The sequence below is a fragment of the Ictidomys tridecemlineatus genome, chromosome 6 (genome assembly GCF_052094955.1).
Source record: "Ictidomys tridecemlineatus isolate mIctTri1 chromosome 6, mIctTri1.hap1, whole genome shotgun sequence".
NCBI lineage: Eukaryota > Metazoa > Chordata > Mammalia > Rodentia > Sciuridae > Ictidomys > Ictidomys tridecemlineatus.
The window spans coordinates 582,896-600,023 of NC_135482.1; the positions used below are offsets into that span (position 1 = coordinate 582,896).

At 53.9% G+C, this 17,128-nt stretch overlaps 1 protein-coding gene, 1 long non-coding RNA gene and 1 other non-coding gene across 3 annotated transcripts; 2 read left to right on the forward strand and 1 right to left on the reverse strand.

Moving 5' to 3' along the window:
* Positions 1 to 171, forward strand: LOC120888783 (U11 spliceosomal RNA). Its single transcript, XR_005732470.1, has one exon. It is a non-coding gene; the product is annotated as a U11 spliceosomal RNA (small nuclear RNA).
* Positions 172 to 2,736: 2,565 nt separating this feature from the next.
* LOC144378297 (uncharacterized) lies at positions 2,737 to 3,758 on the reverse strand. The gene is made up of 2 exons (XR_013439997.1): positions 3,509 to 3,758; positions 2,737 to 3,396 (listed from the first exon to the last, which is right to left on the reverse strand). It is a non-coding gene; the product is annotated as an uncharacterized LOC144378297 (long non-coding RNA).
* An 83-nt stretch (positions 3,759 to 3,841) lies between these two features.
* Dennd6b (DENN domain containing 6B) lies at positions 3,842 to 15,339 on the forward strand. Its single transcript, XM_078052343.1, has 20 exons — positions 3,842 to 4,093; positions 9,529 to 9,567; positions 9,644 to 9,686; positions 10,261 to 10,373; positions 10,879 to 10,959; positions 11,503 to 11,608; positions 11,728 to 11,807; positions 11,888 to 11,950; positions 12,179 to 12,237; positions 12,868 to 12,990; positions 13,071 to 13,166; positions 13,263 to 13,357; positions 13,504 to 13,569; positions 13,799 to 13,863; positions 13,986 to 14,075; positions 14,146 to 14,199; positions 14,507 to 14,616; positions 14,703 to 14,805; positions 14,894 to 14,968; positions 15,052 to 15,339. The coding sequence occupies exons 1-20, from the start codon at positions 3,917 to 3,919 to the stop codon at positions 15,172 to 15,174; spliced, it is 1,761 nt and encodes a 586-aa protein (XP_077908469.1). The 5' UTR covers positions 3,842 to 3,916; the 3' UTR covers positions 15,175 to 15,339.
* Positions 15,340 to 17,128: the final 1,789 nt, after the last annotated feature.

Below are 17,128 nucleotides of genomic sequence, written 5' to 3' on the forward strand. Positions count from 1 at the left end.
AAAAAGGGCTTTTGTAGTGAGTGGCACATGTAGGGCAACTTGATTACTCTTCATGTGAATTGACATCAACAGATTTTAGAAGGTTGAGTTTTTGGCAGTTGGGCAGTATCCTACATTAAAAATAGATAATTAATTAATTAAAAAGCCCTGGCAGGCTGTGGTTGTGTCTCGGTGGGAGAGCACTTGCCTTGCATGTGTGAGGCATTAGGTTCGATCCTCAGCACCACATAAAATAAATAAAGATATTGTGTCCATCTACAACTAAAAAAATATTTTAAAATAAATTTGTCCCCAAAAGGGACAAATATGAAAAGACTCCGAGTAAAAGAAGCCGGACACCAAAAAGCCCTGGATAGGTCTGGGGATGTGGTTCAGTTGGTAGAATGCTTGCCTCGTGTGTACAAGGCCCTGGGTTCAATTCCCAGCACCACACAACCAACAAATTAATTAATTAATAAAATTTACTCTTAAAAAAAACCCCTGGCAAGTTGACATGGTGGCACACACTTGTAATCCCAGCAACTTGGGAGGCTGACACAGGATGATCGCAAGTTGAGGCCAGCCTCAGCAACTTAGTGAGCCCCTGTCTCAAAATAAAGTATAAAAAAGGACTGGGGATGTAGCTCAGTGGTAAAGTGGCCCTAGATGAGATCCCCAAAACCAACAAATAAATAGCCCTGGAAATGAACAAATTCTCGTCCTTCTAGAAATTCTAAAGAAAGTTCTTCAAGCTAAAAGGAAATGACACCAGAATTCACTCAAATCCACAAGAATGAACAAAGAGCTCTAGAACAAAATTCAGCAACATATCATAAGGATTATCTACTAAAGACTAGTGGGTTTATTTCAGGAATTCAGAATTGGTTTAGAGCCAGGCACAGTGGCATATGACTTTAATCCCAGTGGCTCAGGAGACTGAGGCAGGAGGATCACAAGGAGTTCAAAGCCAGCCTTAGCAACTTATTGAGGCCCTACAGCAACTTAGAGAGATCCTGCCTCTAAATAAAATACAAATCAGGGCTGGGGATGTGGCTCAGTGGTTAAGTGCCCCTAAGTTTAATAAATAGTGCCCCAGCCGCCCCCCCCCAAAATGAAATGCACCAAAAAGGGACAAATCTGAAAAGACTCCGAGTAAAAGAAGCCGGACACCAAAGATTACCCGCTATATGGCTCCATTAAAATCATAACTTTTGGGCTGGGGATGTGGCTCAAGCGGTAGCGCGCTCGCCTGGCATGCGTGCGGCCCAGGTTCGATCCTCAGCACCACATACCAACAAAGATGTTGTGTCCACCGAAAACTAAAAAATAAATATTAAAAATTCTCTCTCTCTCTCACTATCTCTCCTCTCTCACTCTCTTTTTAAAAAAAAATAAAATAAAATCATAACTTTTTAGTTATACATATAGTAGTTGGGTTCATTCAGACAAACTCACACATGCATGGGATTTGATTTCAGTTTGTATGATTCCATCTTCTAAGTTCTAGTAGATGGTAAAATAATCTATAGTGCAAAAATAAGAATGATGGGGTCTGGGTGTAGAGACTAGAAAGAGTGATGATAATGTTCTGTATCTTTTTGGCTTTTTTTTTTTTTAAATATTTATTTATTTATTTATTTTTGGTTTTTGGCGGACACAACATCTTTGTTGGTATGTGGTGCTGAGGATCGAACCCGGGCCGCACGCATGCCAGGCGAGCGCACTACCGCTTGAGCCACATCCCCAGCCCCAATCTTTTTTTTATTTTAAGAGTGTGTCTCATTGACTTGCTGGGGACCTCGATAAATTGCTGAGGACAGCCTTGAACTTTTGATCTTCCTGCCTCTGTCTCCCTAGTCACTGGGATCACAGCCTTGTGCCGCCATACCCAGCACGGTGTTCTGTATCTTGCTAGAGTTTTGGGTTACACATGTGTTCATTTGTCAAAACTCAATGAATGGTCTATTTAAGATTCATGCATTGTGTCAGGTATGCTGGCCCATGCATATAATTCCAGTGACTCAGGAGGCTGAAGCAGGGGGATTGAAATGTTGAGCAACTTAGTCAGATTTTGTTTCAAAATAAAATAAAAAGGACTAGAGATGAAGCTCAGTGGTAAGGCACCCTTGGATTCAATCCCCAGTACCCACCCCCATCATGCATTTTACCTAGAAGAAAAAAAAAATACTAGTTAATGATAAGCACAATAGATTTGACAAATATCTAAGTATCCCTTTATAGAAGATTAAGCTTCTACTATGTGGAAGAAACTCTACTAAACATTAGGGGTGCAGATATGAATGTTGCAATTGTCTTGATTGAAAGTCATCTGAAAACAAGATGGACTGATGGATAGAGGCATGGATAAATGTACAGAATAGTAAGGATATAACATTAATTACAGATGTAGATTTTGTGCAGTAAATTGACAGTCATTGAACATTCACGGTCATCTTTTCTGTAAGAACATGTGAAACATTTGATAGCTCATCATAATGCCACGGGGAAACCTGATAACTCTCTAGAGGTAACCCACTTGATTTTCTTTTTTTTTTTTTTTTCTTTTTCCGGTGCTGGGGATGAACACAGGGTGTACACAAATGCTAGGGGAGCCATCTTCCACTGAGCTACACCCTAAGCCTCTTCACCTTCTTAGTTCCTTTACCTTCTCAAGTTACTTGCTTTTTTATTTATTTTTCTTTTTTTTTTTTTTTTTTTTTTTTTTTTTTTAAGAGAGAGTGAGAGAGGAGAGAGAGAGAGAGAGAGAGAATTTTTAATATTTATTTTTCAGTTCTCGGCGGACACAACATCTTTGTTGGTATGTGGTGCTGAGGATCGAACCCGGGCCGCACGCATGCCAGGCGAGCGCGCTACCGCTTGAGCCACATCCCCAGCCCAGGTTACTTGCTTTTAAGCAACTACAAAAATCACCAACTTAAAGGTGGTTATCTGGTGGCTTTGTAATCCCAGCTACTCAGAAGGCTGAGGCAGGATCATCCCAAATTCCAGGCCAACCTAGGCAACTTACTGAGCACTTGTTTCAAAATAAAAAGGGCTGGGGATGCCGCTTAGTGGTTCAATGCCTAGCACGTGCAAGGCCCCTGGGTTTAATCTCCAAAACACCAATTTTAGAGGTACAAATAACACCTCTGACATGTGGTCCATGGTGAGGCCAAGTTTGATCACATAGAAATTACTGGTTATTTCCTCATCTCCAACCCCTTCTCCACCGTTTCAGTCCGTGAGCCACCCCACCCCAGGACGAGGCAGGATCCGAGGCTTGCTCTCCTACCTCCACATTTGGCCATATTCCGAAAAAACTTGCAAAACCTGTCCTTTGAGCGATTGGCAGGTGGGCAGATGAGTGTGGTTCGTACCATGTAGTTGCAGTTTTCTTATTTACAAAACAATGGCATCCTGAGTTAAATGAAAGAGGGTAATAATAAGGGACATTTTCCGACTCACCAGCGGCCATATGCCCACATTTCCCTAGTTGAGGCCATGTGGCTAGGAACTGTGTGTGCCTCACTTGCAGGTCAAAGCAAGCAAAAGCCAGGGGGCGGGAAAAGGAAAACATAAGCCTGGCCATGGATCTCTTCTCCATTGGCGTGTGTTCCGGAGCCCGAACGCCATCCGTTCCCCCGTGCCCGCTGCGTGAAAGAGCCATCACAGACGGGGGCTGCTCCTGCAGCCCGCCTGCGCTGCCGAGTCCCGCGTCCCCGCGAACCCGCCAGCGGAGCCTGAGCGTGGCGGCCGGAGAGGCGTGCGGGGTCAGGGCTGGGGCGCGGGCCCTTCTTGCTGGGGCGAGCCTCGAGCGCCAGGGGGCGCACCCGGCCGCACCGGCCGCTCTGCTCTGCGAAGGCCACTCGACTGCTCCGAAGCGGGCTGGGCCGGCGCCCGCGTTCCTCCGCAACGCGCGGCTGCAAGACCCGCCACCATGGAGGCGCGGGCGGGTGCCGGGCCTCGGCGGGCTGGTGGCGTGCTCGGTGCGGCCGGGCCCTCGTCCGCGAACCGCGCAACGCGGACCCCGGCGGCGCCCTGGGCGCGCTTCTCCGCCTGGCTGGAGTGCGTGTGCGTGGTCACCTTCGACCTGGAGCTGGGCCAGGCGCTGGAGGTGAGCGGACGCGGGCGGGCACCACTCCTCCCTCCCCGCCCTCGCCCCGTTCCGTCCCAAGTCCCTGCCCCCGCCCCGTCCCAGCCCCTCCCTTCCCCTCCCCCCGTCCCGCCGCGTCCCCTCCCTCCCGCTCCGCCTCTTCCTCCCCCGAACTCCGCCTCGCCCTCTCGCCGCGCCTCTCCCCAGGCCCGCTCCTTCCTCCCTCCCTGTCCTTCCCCCACTCCCCGCACCTCTCCCCCATTTCGCCCCGCCCTCTCCCTCGGGCCACGCCCCTTAGCGCCACGCCACGCCCCCGCAGGCAGGTCTCACCCGGCTAGGCCCAGTGCCCTCTTAGGAACCCCTTTGCGCACATTTTTAGGCTGACTTCTTCTCCTACTCCTTCCAAAGAATATAGCATCCTCCTCCCTCTCCTAACTCCTCTTGCTCCTACCCCCACCCAGCCTGTTAACCTCCTCCCTTCCTCGGGCTCTAGAAGGCTCCCCAGGAAAAGGAAGGTAAGTGGGAGGTAGAACCTGAGAGTGGATACAGTCTCACATCTCCCCTTCCTCCCTCCCCTAATGGCACCGCTTGAGGAAAGAGCTAGAGTACAGAGAGGTGAGATGATTTACTCTGGGCTGCAGAGCCCACCTTCTGTTGCCCAAATTGTTTCCCAAGTGAGGACTTTTCTTAAAGCATTCTCACATCTAGTTTCCTAAGATGCAGCCACTCAAAAAGCTAATTCTGAGCAAGTCCTGATAAAGGCCACGTGTCCTTGGGCTCCCAAGCATTTACTGTGGCACATTTGAGGGATTGGTGTTGGAGACTTAAGCCCACCTCTGCAATGTTCCATGGCAATCACCTGGGTCCTGGCGGTGGTTGAACCTGCAGAACTCTGGCAGTGAGTACATGGGCCACATGACTCCCTGATGAGGTTTGCCTCCTGCCTGTCATCCCTCCCCTGGAAATCTGGAAGAATGAATCTCGCTGACTGCCAGGGAGCACATATCTTGTATTCCCAACTCAGCCTGGCTGAGTGTTGTGAAACTCCAGCACTGTGCTTGATGCAGGAATGCTGAAGGAGGACACTGGTCACCTCCAGGAAACTGAAATAGGCTCAGCTTAGTCTTGGAGGATCAGAGAACGGCAGTCAGAGGAGGGAACCTGTTTCAGGTAACCCCTTTCTCAGAAAGCTAACATAAGCAGCAAAGGCAAGGGCTATCCATTGATTCAGTCATTAAGTAAATCAAGTACGGAACAGCTGCATGAAATGGTCTCCTCAGGTGCTGCAAGATCCTATGACCATCAGACCTGATGCAGACCCGTGCCTCAGCCACTGAGCAGGCCCTGCAGTGCCAGAGCTCAGCAATGTGGAAATAAACAAGAAGACAGGCTCTTGCCCTAAAGGAGTTCACCCTCTGCTAGAGACAGAGAGCAAGTAGTTCTGAACCTGTAGTGCTCATAGGACTCCTCCCTCAGCGCCTGTAGGTGGGATTCCCATGCAGATGGGTACACCGGGACCTGTACGCAAGGGTTAGAGTTAGCTTGAGAGAAGAGTGAATAGAGTGATGGGGGTGACCAGAAAGTTCAGGTCAGATGAAGAAAGGTCCGGGTTCTGCCACCGCAGCCCTTGAAAACACACCTCAGTATCCCAGATCCCTGGAGAGACTTCTGGGTGCCTTGTAACCAGAGTGCCCAAAGAGCCTTCCACTGTGTTGGCCACACCTGCTTGGGCAGCAGTCCCTATTGCATAGTCTCAGGACCCCTTTTTAGTCTTAAAAATTATTGAGGACCCCAGAGAGTCTTTTGTTAGCATGGGTTATATCTATCAATGCTTATTATGCTAGAAACTAAAGCTGAGAAATTTAATAGTTTTAACTTAAGAAAAACAAACATTACCAGGCACAGTGTCACATGCCTCTAAGCTACTCTGGAGGCTAAGACAGGAGGATTACAAGTTTGAGGCCAGCCCAGGCAATTTAGCAAGATTTTCTCAAAAATAAGAACTGGGTGTAAAGCTGTGCAAGGCCCTGAGTTCAGTCCCTAGTACAATACAACAACAACAAAACACACAAATCCCAAAACATCCTATGTGTGTTTTTTTTTTTTTTTTGGGGGGGGTGCTTGGGGATTTGAACCCACTGCTTCATGCATGCCAGGCAACTACTTTTACCACTGAGCCACATCCTCAGCCCACATCCTACATATTGATGTAATAATATATGATTATGGCAACAACCATGTTTTCCAAAACAAAAATAATTGAGTGAAAAAGAAAGGTATCATTTGACTTCTTTTTGGTACTGGGGATTGAACCCAGGGGCCCTTAACCACTAAGCCATATCCCCAGCCCTTTTTATATTTTATTTAGAGACAGTGTCTCACTGAGTTGCTGAGGCTACTCTTGAACTTGAGATCCTCCTGCCTCAGCCTCCCAAGCCACTGGGATTACAGGCATATGCCACCATGCCCAGCTTCCTTTGACATTTTCACAAACCTTTTTAGTATCTGACCAAATAGAGGACAGCTAGATTCTCATGTCAGGTCCTGCAGTGAGTCTCCCAGGGGACAGCATACCTCATGGCCTCTGGGAACTGTGTGAGAAGATGAGAGTAAAGATGGTACTGACTTACGGCAATGGCTTTGGCCTTGTGGACCCCTAGGTGTTGCATATCATGCTTGAAAACCACTGCCTAGAGTTACCTCTCCAAGCAAAGTTCTCAGTGACCAGGAGTGGTGACCTGTGCAGACTAGCTCAGATGAAAAGAACAAGACGCTGAAGTAGTCCCTGGGCAGGCGGAACTTGGCCTGCAGCTACTCCTTTCTCTAAGGATTTGTTCCATTTGTCTCCTCACTTTGGCATGACCCTACCTGAGCACTTAGCTCCAGGTAAGCCATGAACAGGAGTTTCCTGGTCAGTTGTTCTAGAAGGGCCCTGGATATGGACACAGAGTTCAGAGGCCAAGGTGGCCTCCTCAGATTCTGCAAGACTCCTGTGACCGTCAGACCAGGTACAGACCCTGACCTTAAGGAAAGGGCCCTTTGGGGCCTCCAGGTACCCACCTGTCCTCAGCCCCGCTCAGTGCAGATACAGGTTCAGCCTGTGTAGTCTTGTGGATCCTGACTCTCATGGAGGAATCCTGGAGCATCCTGTAGGTCCAGCCCCCTTGCCTCCTCTTCCCACTGCTGGCTCCCTTCCTCTTGGAGCAAGCCTGACTGGCACCTCCTTGACCATGCTGCCCTCCAAGACTAAGGTTTGTAAGTATTATTAGAGTGCTTCAGAGAGACAGAACCAATGTGTGGATAGATGGATGAGGGGGATTAATTAGGGGAATTTACTCCTGTGATTATGGAGGCCGAGCAGTCCCACAGTAGACTGTCTACAATCTGGAGACCCTGGGAAACTGGTAGCATGGCTCAGTACAAGTCTGAAGGCCTCAGAAACAGGAAAGCTGGTGGTGTACCTCTGAGGCCCAGGCCAAAGGCTGGAGTGGGGCTAACTGGAGTCTAGAGGCTGCAGAACTTAAGAGTCCTGGTCCAAAGCCAGGAGAAAAAGAGCTCTAGCTCCAGGAGAGTCAGGAAATTGCCTTTCTTCTACTTTTTTGGTCTGAGCCTCCACCTGACTGATGTGCCTTCCTACATTGAAAGCAGACCTTCCCCAATTAGTCTACTCCTCTGGAGACACCACACAAAAGTATGCTTTACCACTTTTCTGTTTTCCTTAATGCAATCTAATTGACACTTGACACTAACCATCATACCTACCTATCTTGGCTTCACTGATTTGTTTTCACACATTCCACAAACATCATAGTTGGGGAGGGTCTGTTCCCTGACAGATAAGGAAGGCAGCAGCATCAGGGACAGAGTGCCTGCCTTCAAGAGAATTAGCATGCAGCTAAAGACACAAAGTGGATCTAGCAGCAAACCCAGACCAAACCCTCAGTGCGGGCACAGCAACTCACCTTTCTGAGTTCAGCATACCCCTGCACACCCCAGGGTAGAGCAACCCTGTCCAGCCTGAATGACTCACGGGGATAGACAGGGGTCATCAGTGAAAGGGGAGCCCATGGACAAAGACCAGCAGGCTCTAGGAACACCTGCTTTCTGGGAGAGCCAGCCCAGGAGATACCACAAGGGCTCCTTTTTTTACCCACTCCCCTTGGTACTAAGGATGAAACCCAGGGCCACTCTACCACTGAACTACATTTCCAACCCTTAAAAAATATATATATATATGGCTTAGGTGTTGGTGGACCTTTATTTTACTTATTTATATGGGCTCTGAGAATCAGACCCAGTACTTCACACATGCTAGGCAAGAGCTCTACCACTGAGCCACAACCCAGACCCCTTTTTATTTTATTTTTTTAAAAAATACTTTTATTTATTTATTTATTTTTATTGTGGTGCTGAGAATTGAACCCAGGGCCCCGCACTTATTAGGCGAGTGCTCTACCTCTGAGCCACAACCCAGCCCTCCCTTTTTATTTTTTTAAGACAGAGTCTCACTAAGATGCCCAGCCTGGCCTCTGATCCTCCTGTCTCAGCCTCCTGAGGAGCTGGCATTACAGGGATGTATTCCTCAACCCAGTTAGGGCCCCTACCTTTTAAGAATCCTACGGGATGCTTAAACCTACCGCAGGGGAAGACAGAGCACTGCGTGGCACCACTGACAGCAGCCGACCCTGACCCTCACCCTGACTCTGACCTTTGCCAGTGCCTCAGGTGCGGGACCTGACTCCTGGCTATACCTGCACGGCCTGCTGCCTCCAGGGCACACCCTGTCTCTAGAACATTCAGAGCTTATTTAGCCCGTCCATTCTCTGAGGATAAGGCTTGTCCAGATGATCACTTATAGGTGGGGCACAGGCCCAGGTTGGGGAGAGCCAGTGAAGACAGTTGGATGGGTAGAGAATGCCTAGCAGGAAGCTGCCATCACGGAGTGGGTTCCTGCTGCATCAGGTGACTTCCGAGCAGCCCAAGAGGAGGTGGCAGGCCGTGAGGCCCGGGACACTGGCTTGGGGCAGTGGTGAGGGAGTGGGAGCCTAGCAAGTTAGCTCTAGGGAAGTGAGCTCCAGAGCTGCCCTCTTGATGCCATGGAAGCTGTCCAGGCTGGAAGAGGCAGAGAGGCCCCACCACAGTCTGCACAGGAGGTGGTGAGGCTTGGCCAGGTGGCCATGGGCAAAGGAGTAAGACAGTCAATCCCGTTGTTCTGGCCTTGTGCTAAGAGGCCCAGGAAGTAGACAGTGAGAGGCTTGAGCGGAAAGGGGAGTGTGCTGAACCTGGAGGTCAGGGAAGGGATGAGGAACAGCAAGGAACTGGGAGGGTCTAGGTCAGAGAAGACAGTGCACTGAGAGGGACAGGGACGCTGGAAGGCAGAAGAGGTCCAGAAGAGCTGGCCACACCACTTCAGCTGCTGTCAGTGGTGCCACACAGTGCTCTGTCTTCCCCTGCAGCTGGTGTACCCCAGTGACTTCCAGCTCACAGACAAGGAGGTAAGTCCTGGCCGTCTTGGGAGTGGACATCCCCCAGGAATGAGCCAGCTCTCACTCACCAGACTCTGTGTTTCAGAAAAGCAGCATCTGCTACCTGTCATTTCCTGACTCCCACTCAGGTAGGTGGCCCCACCCTTCCTGGGTTGGACCCTAGCTCTGGAAAGGGGAAGAGATGGGCAAGAAGGGGGCCGATGGGGCCCAGGCCAGAGGCATCAAAGCTGCCAGTAGAACATGGGGTGCTGCAGTGATGGGTCACACCCCCTGATCCCCACCCAGTGGAGACCTCCAGAGCCCATGCTGAGCCAGGAGCCAGCTTCTTCACATTCTCATAGAAAGATGTGTCTGGGCAGAGGCACCAGCACTCTGGTCTCCACCGGAGGCCCTTGTCTGGTGCCTGGTGTGTTGAGGCAGGCTGAACCAGCCTCCCACCAGGGAGCTGCAGGTTCTTCTCTGTACTAAGTTTGTCGCAAGACCTTTAGGTGAGGGGTGTGCAGGAATCAGGACAGGGGTCCACTGGGAAACAGATCCCTCGAGCTGAGCTTCCCCTCCAGGGCACTGGTGCCAACAGAGGACAGCTGGCCTGGGTGGGGCCTGGCTCACACCAGGCAGGGCTCTGGTCCCTGGTCCCCACCCCTATGAGACAGCAGGAGAGGCTCCAACCCTGACCTGCATGGTGGGGCTGCCCCTTCGCAGGCTGCCTTGGGGACACTCAGTTCAGCTTCCGGATGCGCCAGTGTGGAGGGCAGAGGAGCCCCTGGCATGCAGACGACAGACCCTACAATGGTGGGGCCCCCGTGGCACTGCAGGTGAGCAGGGGGCTGCCTCTAGTCAGCTCGTCCCTTCCTCTCCAGGGGACCCTAGCTGACCCACGCAGGCCCTTCTGTCGGGTCATTAACTGCTACAAGCTCTGCGTATTCTGCAAGCCCAGGTCCCAGCCTCCACTCGGGGTGGGCCAGCTCTTCTGGGGACTCACGCGAGTCCCTGGAGCACCTTCTTTGCGTACTGGGGGGCAGGGCTGGGGTGGAACAGTGCCTGACTCAGTGAGCAGAGGTGTGCAGCCCCTGGGCTTTCGTGTCAGCTGATGTGTTCCCTGGAGTGGTGTTGTCTACGTCGGACCCAGGGAACCCCAGCCCTGCCCTGGAAGGCTTCCACTTTGGTACCCGGCCCCAGAGTGCAGGGACAGCCCCTGCAGGAGCCCCCGAATCCTCAGCCCCCCTCCTCCCTGCCTCCCTGCCCTGTTTCTTGCCACCCTTGTCCCTGGCCTAGACAGCTGGCCTGGGTGGGGCCTGGCTCACACCGTGCTCCTTCCAGAGGGAGCCAGCACACTACCTTGGCTACGTGTACTTCAGGCAGGTGAAGGACAGCTCTGTGAGGAGGGGCTACTTCCAGAAGGTGAGCTGCCGGCCACTCTGGGGTGGTGCCCTGGAGAGGGGAGACTGGCAAGCAGCAGGAAAGGCGATGTGCGGCGTGGAATAGGAGTCCCAGTCCTCTGGGAGCTTCATTCCTCTGTGGCCCCTTCCTGGCCGTCAGTCTCCAGGCCCAGGACATCCCTGTTCCTCATGGTCCACGGGCCCATCGCACTCTCAGGGTTAAGACAGCTTCAGTTCTGAATTCAGGCACTGAGGCAAAAGCTGCTTGGCCCCTGGGGAGGTCATTCCTGAACTCTTGGTCACTTCTCATTTCCCTCTGAAGGGCTAGACTCCTGCCCCACCCAGCTGTCGTCTGGGGGTTTCTCCACCCTATTTGGGAGGCATTGGGTTTTCCCTAATAATCCTGGGGTCTGAACCTGGCCATTCCAGGGCAGCTCTCCTATGAATTGGGATGTGCTACCCTGGGCCAACTCTGGGTAAGCCTGGCTTTAGGGTCCCATAGGGCCCTAAGTAGCTGGGGTGGTGTCTGGAGAGGGGTATCGTCTGATACCCTGTGTCACTACAGTCTTTGGTACTGGTGTCCCGCCTGCCTTTTGTCCGGCTGTTCCAGTCGCTGCTGAGCCTAATTGCCCCTGAATATTTTGACAAATTGGCACCCTGCCTGGAAGCAGGTGAGTGACCATCAGGCACATCAACACAGTCTCCTCATCCCAACTGCAGCCCCTGGTGGGCCTTAGCACACAGCTTCTCCTTGGGGAGAGCTCCTGACATTGGTCACCTATGTCCACAGTTTGTAATGAGATTGACCAATGGCCAGCCCCCGTGCCTGGGCAGACCCTGAACCTACCTGTCATGGGAGTCGTCATCCAGGTGAGGATCAGTTGAAGAGTGAGCGCCAGAGGCGCATGGATTCGCTTGCTTACTCAGGCAGCCTTTCCCTTCCTCCCTAGGTGCACATCCCATCCCGGGTGGACAAGCTGGAGTCCAAGCCTCCAAAGCCGTGTGACCAAGAGGTGGGGGCTGGGGCTGGGGGACCTGGGCTTTGTTGAACCCTGCTCCCAGGCCAGGTGATATTGTAACCTCCCAGCCCACCTTGTGGGTGGAGGTTACAATATCACCTGGCCTGGGAGCAGGGTTCAACCCAAAGCCAGGTCCCCAGCCCCAGCCCCCACCTCTGGTCACACGGCTTTGAGGCTTGGACTCCAGCTTGTCCACCCGGGATGGGATGTGCACCTAGGGAGGAAGGAAGGCTGCCTGCCCCAGTGGTCCTTTCCAGTGTCCATGAATTAGACCTGTTCAGGTGAGCCCTGTGGGATGCTACGTGCTGCTGCCTAAGGTGAGGACTGCCCATCTTGAGTGACCCTTTGGACAGTTCTGCAAGAGAAGACTTGTGCAGAAGAGGAAACCTGTGCCCGTAGGAAAGGGGCATGGTAGACAGGAAGGTTCTAGAAGGCAGGTGCCCAGAGAGGCTTTTGGGAGACATTTGCTGCCTGAGGAAACCCCTCTCTGCCTCTCTAAGCAAGTCTAGGTCTGGGTTTTGAGACTGTCCTGCCCCATAGTTGGCCCAGCAGGAATCAGGGCTGCAGAATCTGGGTAGGTAGCCCCTACTTGGGTTTCGGGGCTGCTACAGGATTGCCGGCCCCTCAGACAGAGTCTAGGTTGAGTTCCCCATTCCCAGAGCCAGACTTGGTTTGGTATGTTGGAACAGGGGGTGGCTATGCTAGCCCAAGACACACTCTTGTCTCTTCACATGTCCCTACCCACCATCTTGCCACTGGGGTAGGGCCCTGTGTTCACCAGAGCTTGAGCTCAGCCCATGGTGTGCAACAGAGAGCTGCTCAGCCCACAGGGGAAATGGCAGGGGAAATGGCAGGGGTCAGGGAACCTCGGCCTCTGCCTGACCTCCCCACCTGTTGCTGCCTGGCACCAGGTGCTTTCAGCCCGTGCTGACCCATGTGCAGATGCTGTGGGAGCTCATGCTTCTTGGGGAGCCCCTGGTGGTCCTGGCGCCTTCACCTGACGTGTCCTCAGAGATGGTGCTGGCCCTGACCAGGTATGAACCTCATGCACTGGACCATCCCGGCCGGGCCAGGCTGTCCCCCTCACTTGATTCCTGCTGTCCCTGTCCTGTAGCTGCCTGCAGCCCCTCAAGTTCTGCTGTGACTTCCGCCCCTACTTCACCATCCATGACAGTGAGTTCAAGGAGCTCACCACACGCACCCAGGCCCCGTAAGTGCGCGTCCTCCCCACCTGCCCTGGCCACCATCCCTGGACCTTTCTCTGCCTCTTCTCTCTCCCTCTCTCCCTCTCTCTCTCTCTCTCTAGACCAAACGTGGTCCTGGGAGTCACAAACCCTTTCTTTATCAAAACACTCCAGCACTGGCCCCATGTACTTCGAATCGGGGAACCCAAGATGTCAGGTGAGGGGTCCTGGGGAGGTCCAGGTAGGGAACTCAGAAGCCTCACCCAGGTTGGGACTTGCAGGGGTCTGAACCCGATGACCTCTAGGCCTGTGAATAGCCAGAGCTCTGGGCACTGAGGCCTGGCCACTGCACATGTCTCGCAGGGGACCTTCCTAAGCAGGTCAAGCTGAAGAAGCCCTCCAGACTGAAGACTGTTGACACTAAGCCAGGTCTGTGCCCGGCTGGGGTCCCTCTGCTGCTGAGGGTCCTGTTTTGCCCTTGGCGGGTCTCCCTCCTCTCCTTCCCCTCAGAGGCTTCACGGGGTGAGGTGGGAGAATATTCTCCTCTGTGACCGTGAAGTGTCTGGGATGGGCTGGGGTGGGGTGTGCAGGGGCTGCAGGAGTGTGGGGGGAGGTCCCTGAAGGACAGAAGGACAGCCCAGCTCTCTCCTCCTACCAGGCCTCTACACCTCCTACACAGCCCACCTGCACCGGGACAAGGCGCTGCTCAAACGGCTGCTCAAGGTGCGGGTTGCCGGGGGGGGGGGGGGGGGGGGGGGGGCACTGGATGCAGGCTCCTGGTGTGCTGTGGAGGGCCACGTGGGCTCAGGCTGCTTTGGGGCTCAGCCCCGGACTCCTTCCTGCAGGGTGTGCAGAAGAAGCGGCCCTGGGACATGCAGAGTGCCCTGCTGAGGCGGCACCTCCTGGAGCTCACACAGAGCTTCATCATCCCCCTGGTGAGGCCTGGGCAGGAGGGGAGGGCGGCAGAGGGCTATGACCCCAGGCTCACTCCCCTCCCACCCACAGGAGCATTACATGGCCAGCCTCATGCCACTGCAGAAGAGCATCACACCCTGGAAGGTGGGGTCCAGAGGGTTCTGGGAATGGTGGATTTTGTCCCCATCTCAGAGAAGTGAAGGGTGGGGTGGACGTCTACATGGAGCAGAGGTGGGGAGGGAGGTAGTGCACAAGTCACCCGGGGTCCCTCACAGGGCAGAGAAATGGGGAGGCCACCAGAAAGGGGTCTGACAAGCTCTAGAGGGGCTTCTGCCTGGGAAGAGCCATCCAGGGATCTGACAAGTCCTGTGAGGAGGTTCCCAGCCCCCAACAGGCAGGACCTGTCGGGCTGTGCTCCCCAAGCACCGAGCTCACCTGGCCCCCGTCTCAGACCCCTCCCCAGATCCGCCCCTTCCATCAGGAGGATTTCCTGCAGAGCCTGGAGCATGCAGGACCCCAGCTCACCTGCATTCTCAAGGGCGACTGGCTGGGCCTCTACAGGTTGGTAGATGGTGGACACAGGCTGCCCATGGCCACCCTTGGCACCCTGGAACAACCCAACAGCTGCTGCTACTTGCCACCCACAGGCGATTTTTTAAGTCACCCCATTTTGACGGCTGGTACCGGCAGCGGCACAAAGAGATGGCCCAGAGATTGGAAGCGCTGCACCTGGAGGCGATTTGTGAGGCGGTGAGGGAGGACCAGGGGTGAGAGGGTGGGCCCAATCCTGGACAGGGAGGGGGCCTCAGTGACAGAGAACCCAAAATGCCCCTGTCAGAACATCGAGACCTGGATGCAGGACAAGTCGGAGGTAGAAGTGGTAGACCTGGTGCTGAAACTTCGGGAGAAGCTGGTGAGACATCACCCTGTCGTGCCCAGCCACCACCTGTCCAGCAGGAGGGTCACATCTGCACCTGACAACCATTGCCCTTGCAGGTGCGGGCACAAAGCCACCAGCTGCCAGTGAAGGAGGTGACGTTGCAGCGGGCACAACTGTACATTGAGACGGTCATCGGCTCCCTGCCCAAGGATCTGCAGGCTGTCCTGTGCCCTCCCTAGGGTGGGGCAAGGTGTGCAGTCCCTGGAACCTGTCTGCCAAGCCCCTCCACCCTGGGGTGACCTTCAGCCAAGCCTGAGCTCCCAGCCTTTGCCCCCTTCCCAGGCTGTGGCCCCTCGACTTTCACCACCTTTGTCCCAGCAGTAAACGTGACATTTGGAACCACAGCCTGGTCCCTGACTGTTGGGGGATTATGTGCTGGCAAAACCGTGCCCCCCTTCTGGGCCCCACCTGCCCTCCATGGGCTGCAGCCAGAGGGAAGTGGGAGGGGACTGAGCTTTGGGCGCACCCACTGCCCACCCCTCCTGGCGCCCATCTGCCCACACTCCGTGTTTGAGGTGTCCTTTGGCCTCAGCAGGCTACCCTGCCTAGGAGGGGGGTAGGCCTCTCCCCTCACCATCTGCTCACCCCTGCCTTGTCTGGGGACAAGAAGGGCACCTGGTCCACAGTCAGGCTCTTGAGGGTAGGGGTTACTGTGCCATGTGAGGACCTGTCCCCTGCCTGCCTGGGGCTGTGGTTTATTGGGGTGGGGCAATCGAGGGGAGTGTGAGGGCCCAGCAGGGCTGCTGGGAAAGGCTCTCCTGGCATGGCCCTGGCTCCCTCTCTTGAAGCACCCCCGGGGGGCTGGGCAGTGGTTCAGTAAGAGCACCTGCCTGGCACACGGGAGGCCCTGGGTTCTGTCCCCAGCACCTAAAGGCAAGAAACAAAACCCATCCCAGTGAGTACCAGATCCATGCTCTCCATACAGGCACCTGCCAGTGGCCTGCCTGGCTGTCCCCTTGTGTCCACCCCTGCCATGGAGCATCCTGACCAGCTCCCACAGCCTTGGGGTACAGCTGATCTCTGTGGCAGGAGAGAGGGTACCATTTCTGAGGTGCCACCTTTGGGTATTGGTGTTCCCTTCATTCACCACCACCAGACCTGGGTCCAGTGAGGAACAGTGTCTCACCACTCAGCACAGGGTAGCAGCACCATCAGGGACCATGGGAGGACGTGCACTGAGGTGTGGACCCAGAACTGCAGCCAAATCTCAGTTGAGAATCACCTACTGGGAGCCTATGGGTGGGTCTCCTGACCACTCGGAACTTCAGTGTCCTTATCTGAAGACACTGAAACTAGACTATGTGGATGCCTCACAGGGCAGCTGCTGGGAGGCCCTGTCCACAGAGACTGGGCTCTGGCCCTGGGAGGCCCGAAAGGGGCACTGGTGGAGCAGGCAGGTAGGTGTAGGGCTGGGGGAGGGATTTTGCTTCTCTTCTGAAGCCCCGGGCAACTCAACTGTAAGGAATCCCGGCTCACATCCCCCTATGAAGCCAGGGTAGGTTGAGTGCTGCCTAGCTTTCCATGCTGGGCTTAGCCAAGTCCCCACAGGCCAAGGTGCTGGTCCAGTGTTCGTGAATGCCGGCAGTATTTGCACAGACATCCACCCCCAACCACAGCTGCTGTGCCCATTTTACAGAAGAGAAAACTGAAACACAGGAGAGGTGATGATGGGTGATGATGGCCAGATGAGCTAGGTCACTCCAGTGCAGGGTCAGAGGAGATGAGTGTTGGCAACAAGAGTTTGGGTGTGTGGAGGTGAAGACCCCAGAGTGAAGAAGGGCGACACCAACTCCTAGTGCAGCCCCAGGCAGTACCCCCAACTATCTGGCTTGGGTATGCCAGCTCCCTACTGAGCCTGGTCTCTAGGGTTTTTCCAAGGTGCTGGTGCCTTCCTATGTGGCCAGCCGCAACGCTGACCTCCACAAGAGGTTCTGTTGTAGGGCCCACTGCAAAGCCAGGTGCAGTGGCACATGCCTTTCATTCCAGCTACTCAGGAGGCTGAGGCAGGAGGATCACAAGTTGGAGGCAAAATAAAATTTTTAAAAAATGAGCTCAGAATTTATTTTATTCAAAATAAATTTTTTAAAAAATGAGCTCAGTGGTAGAGCACTTTCCTAGCAGCATGATGGCCTG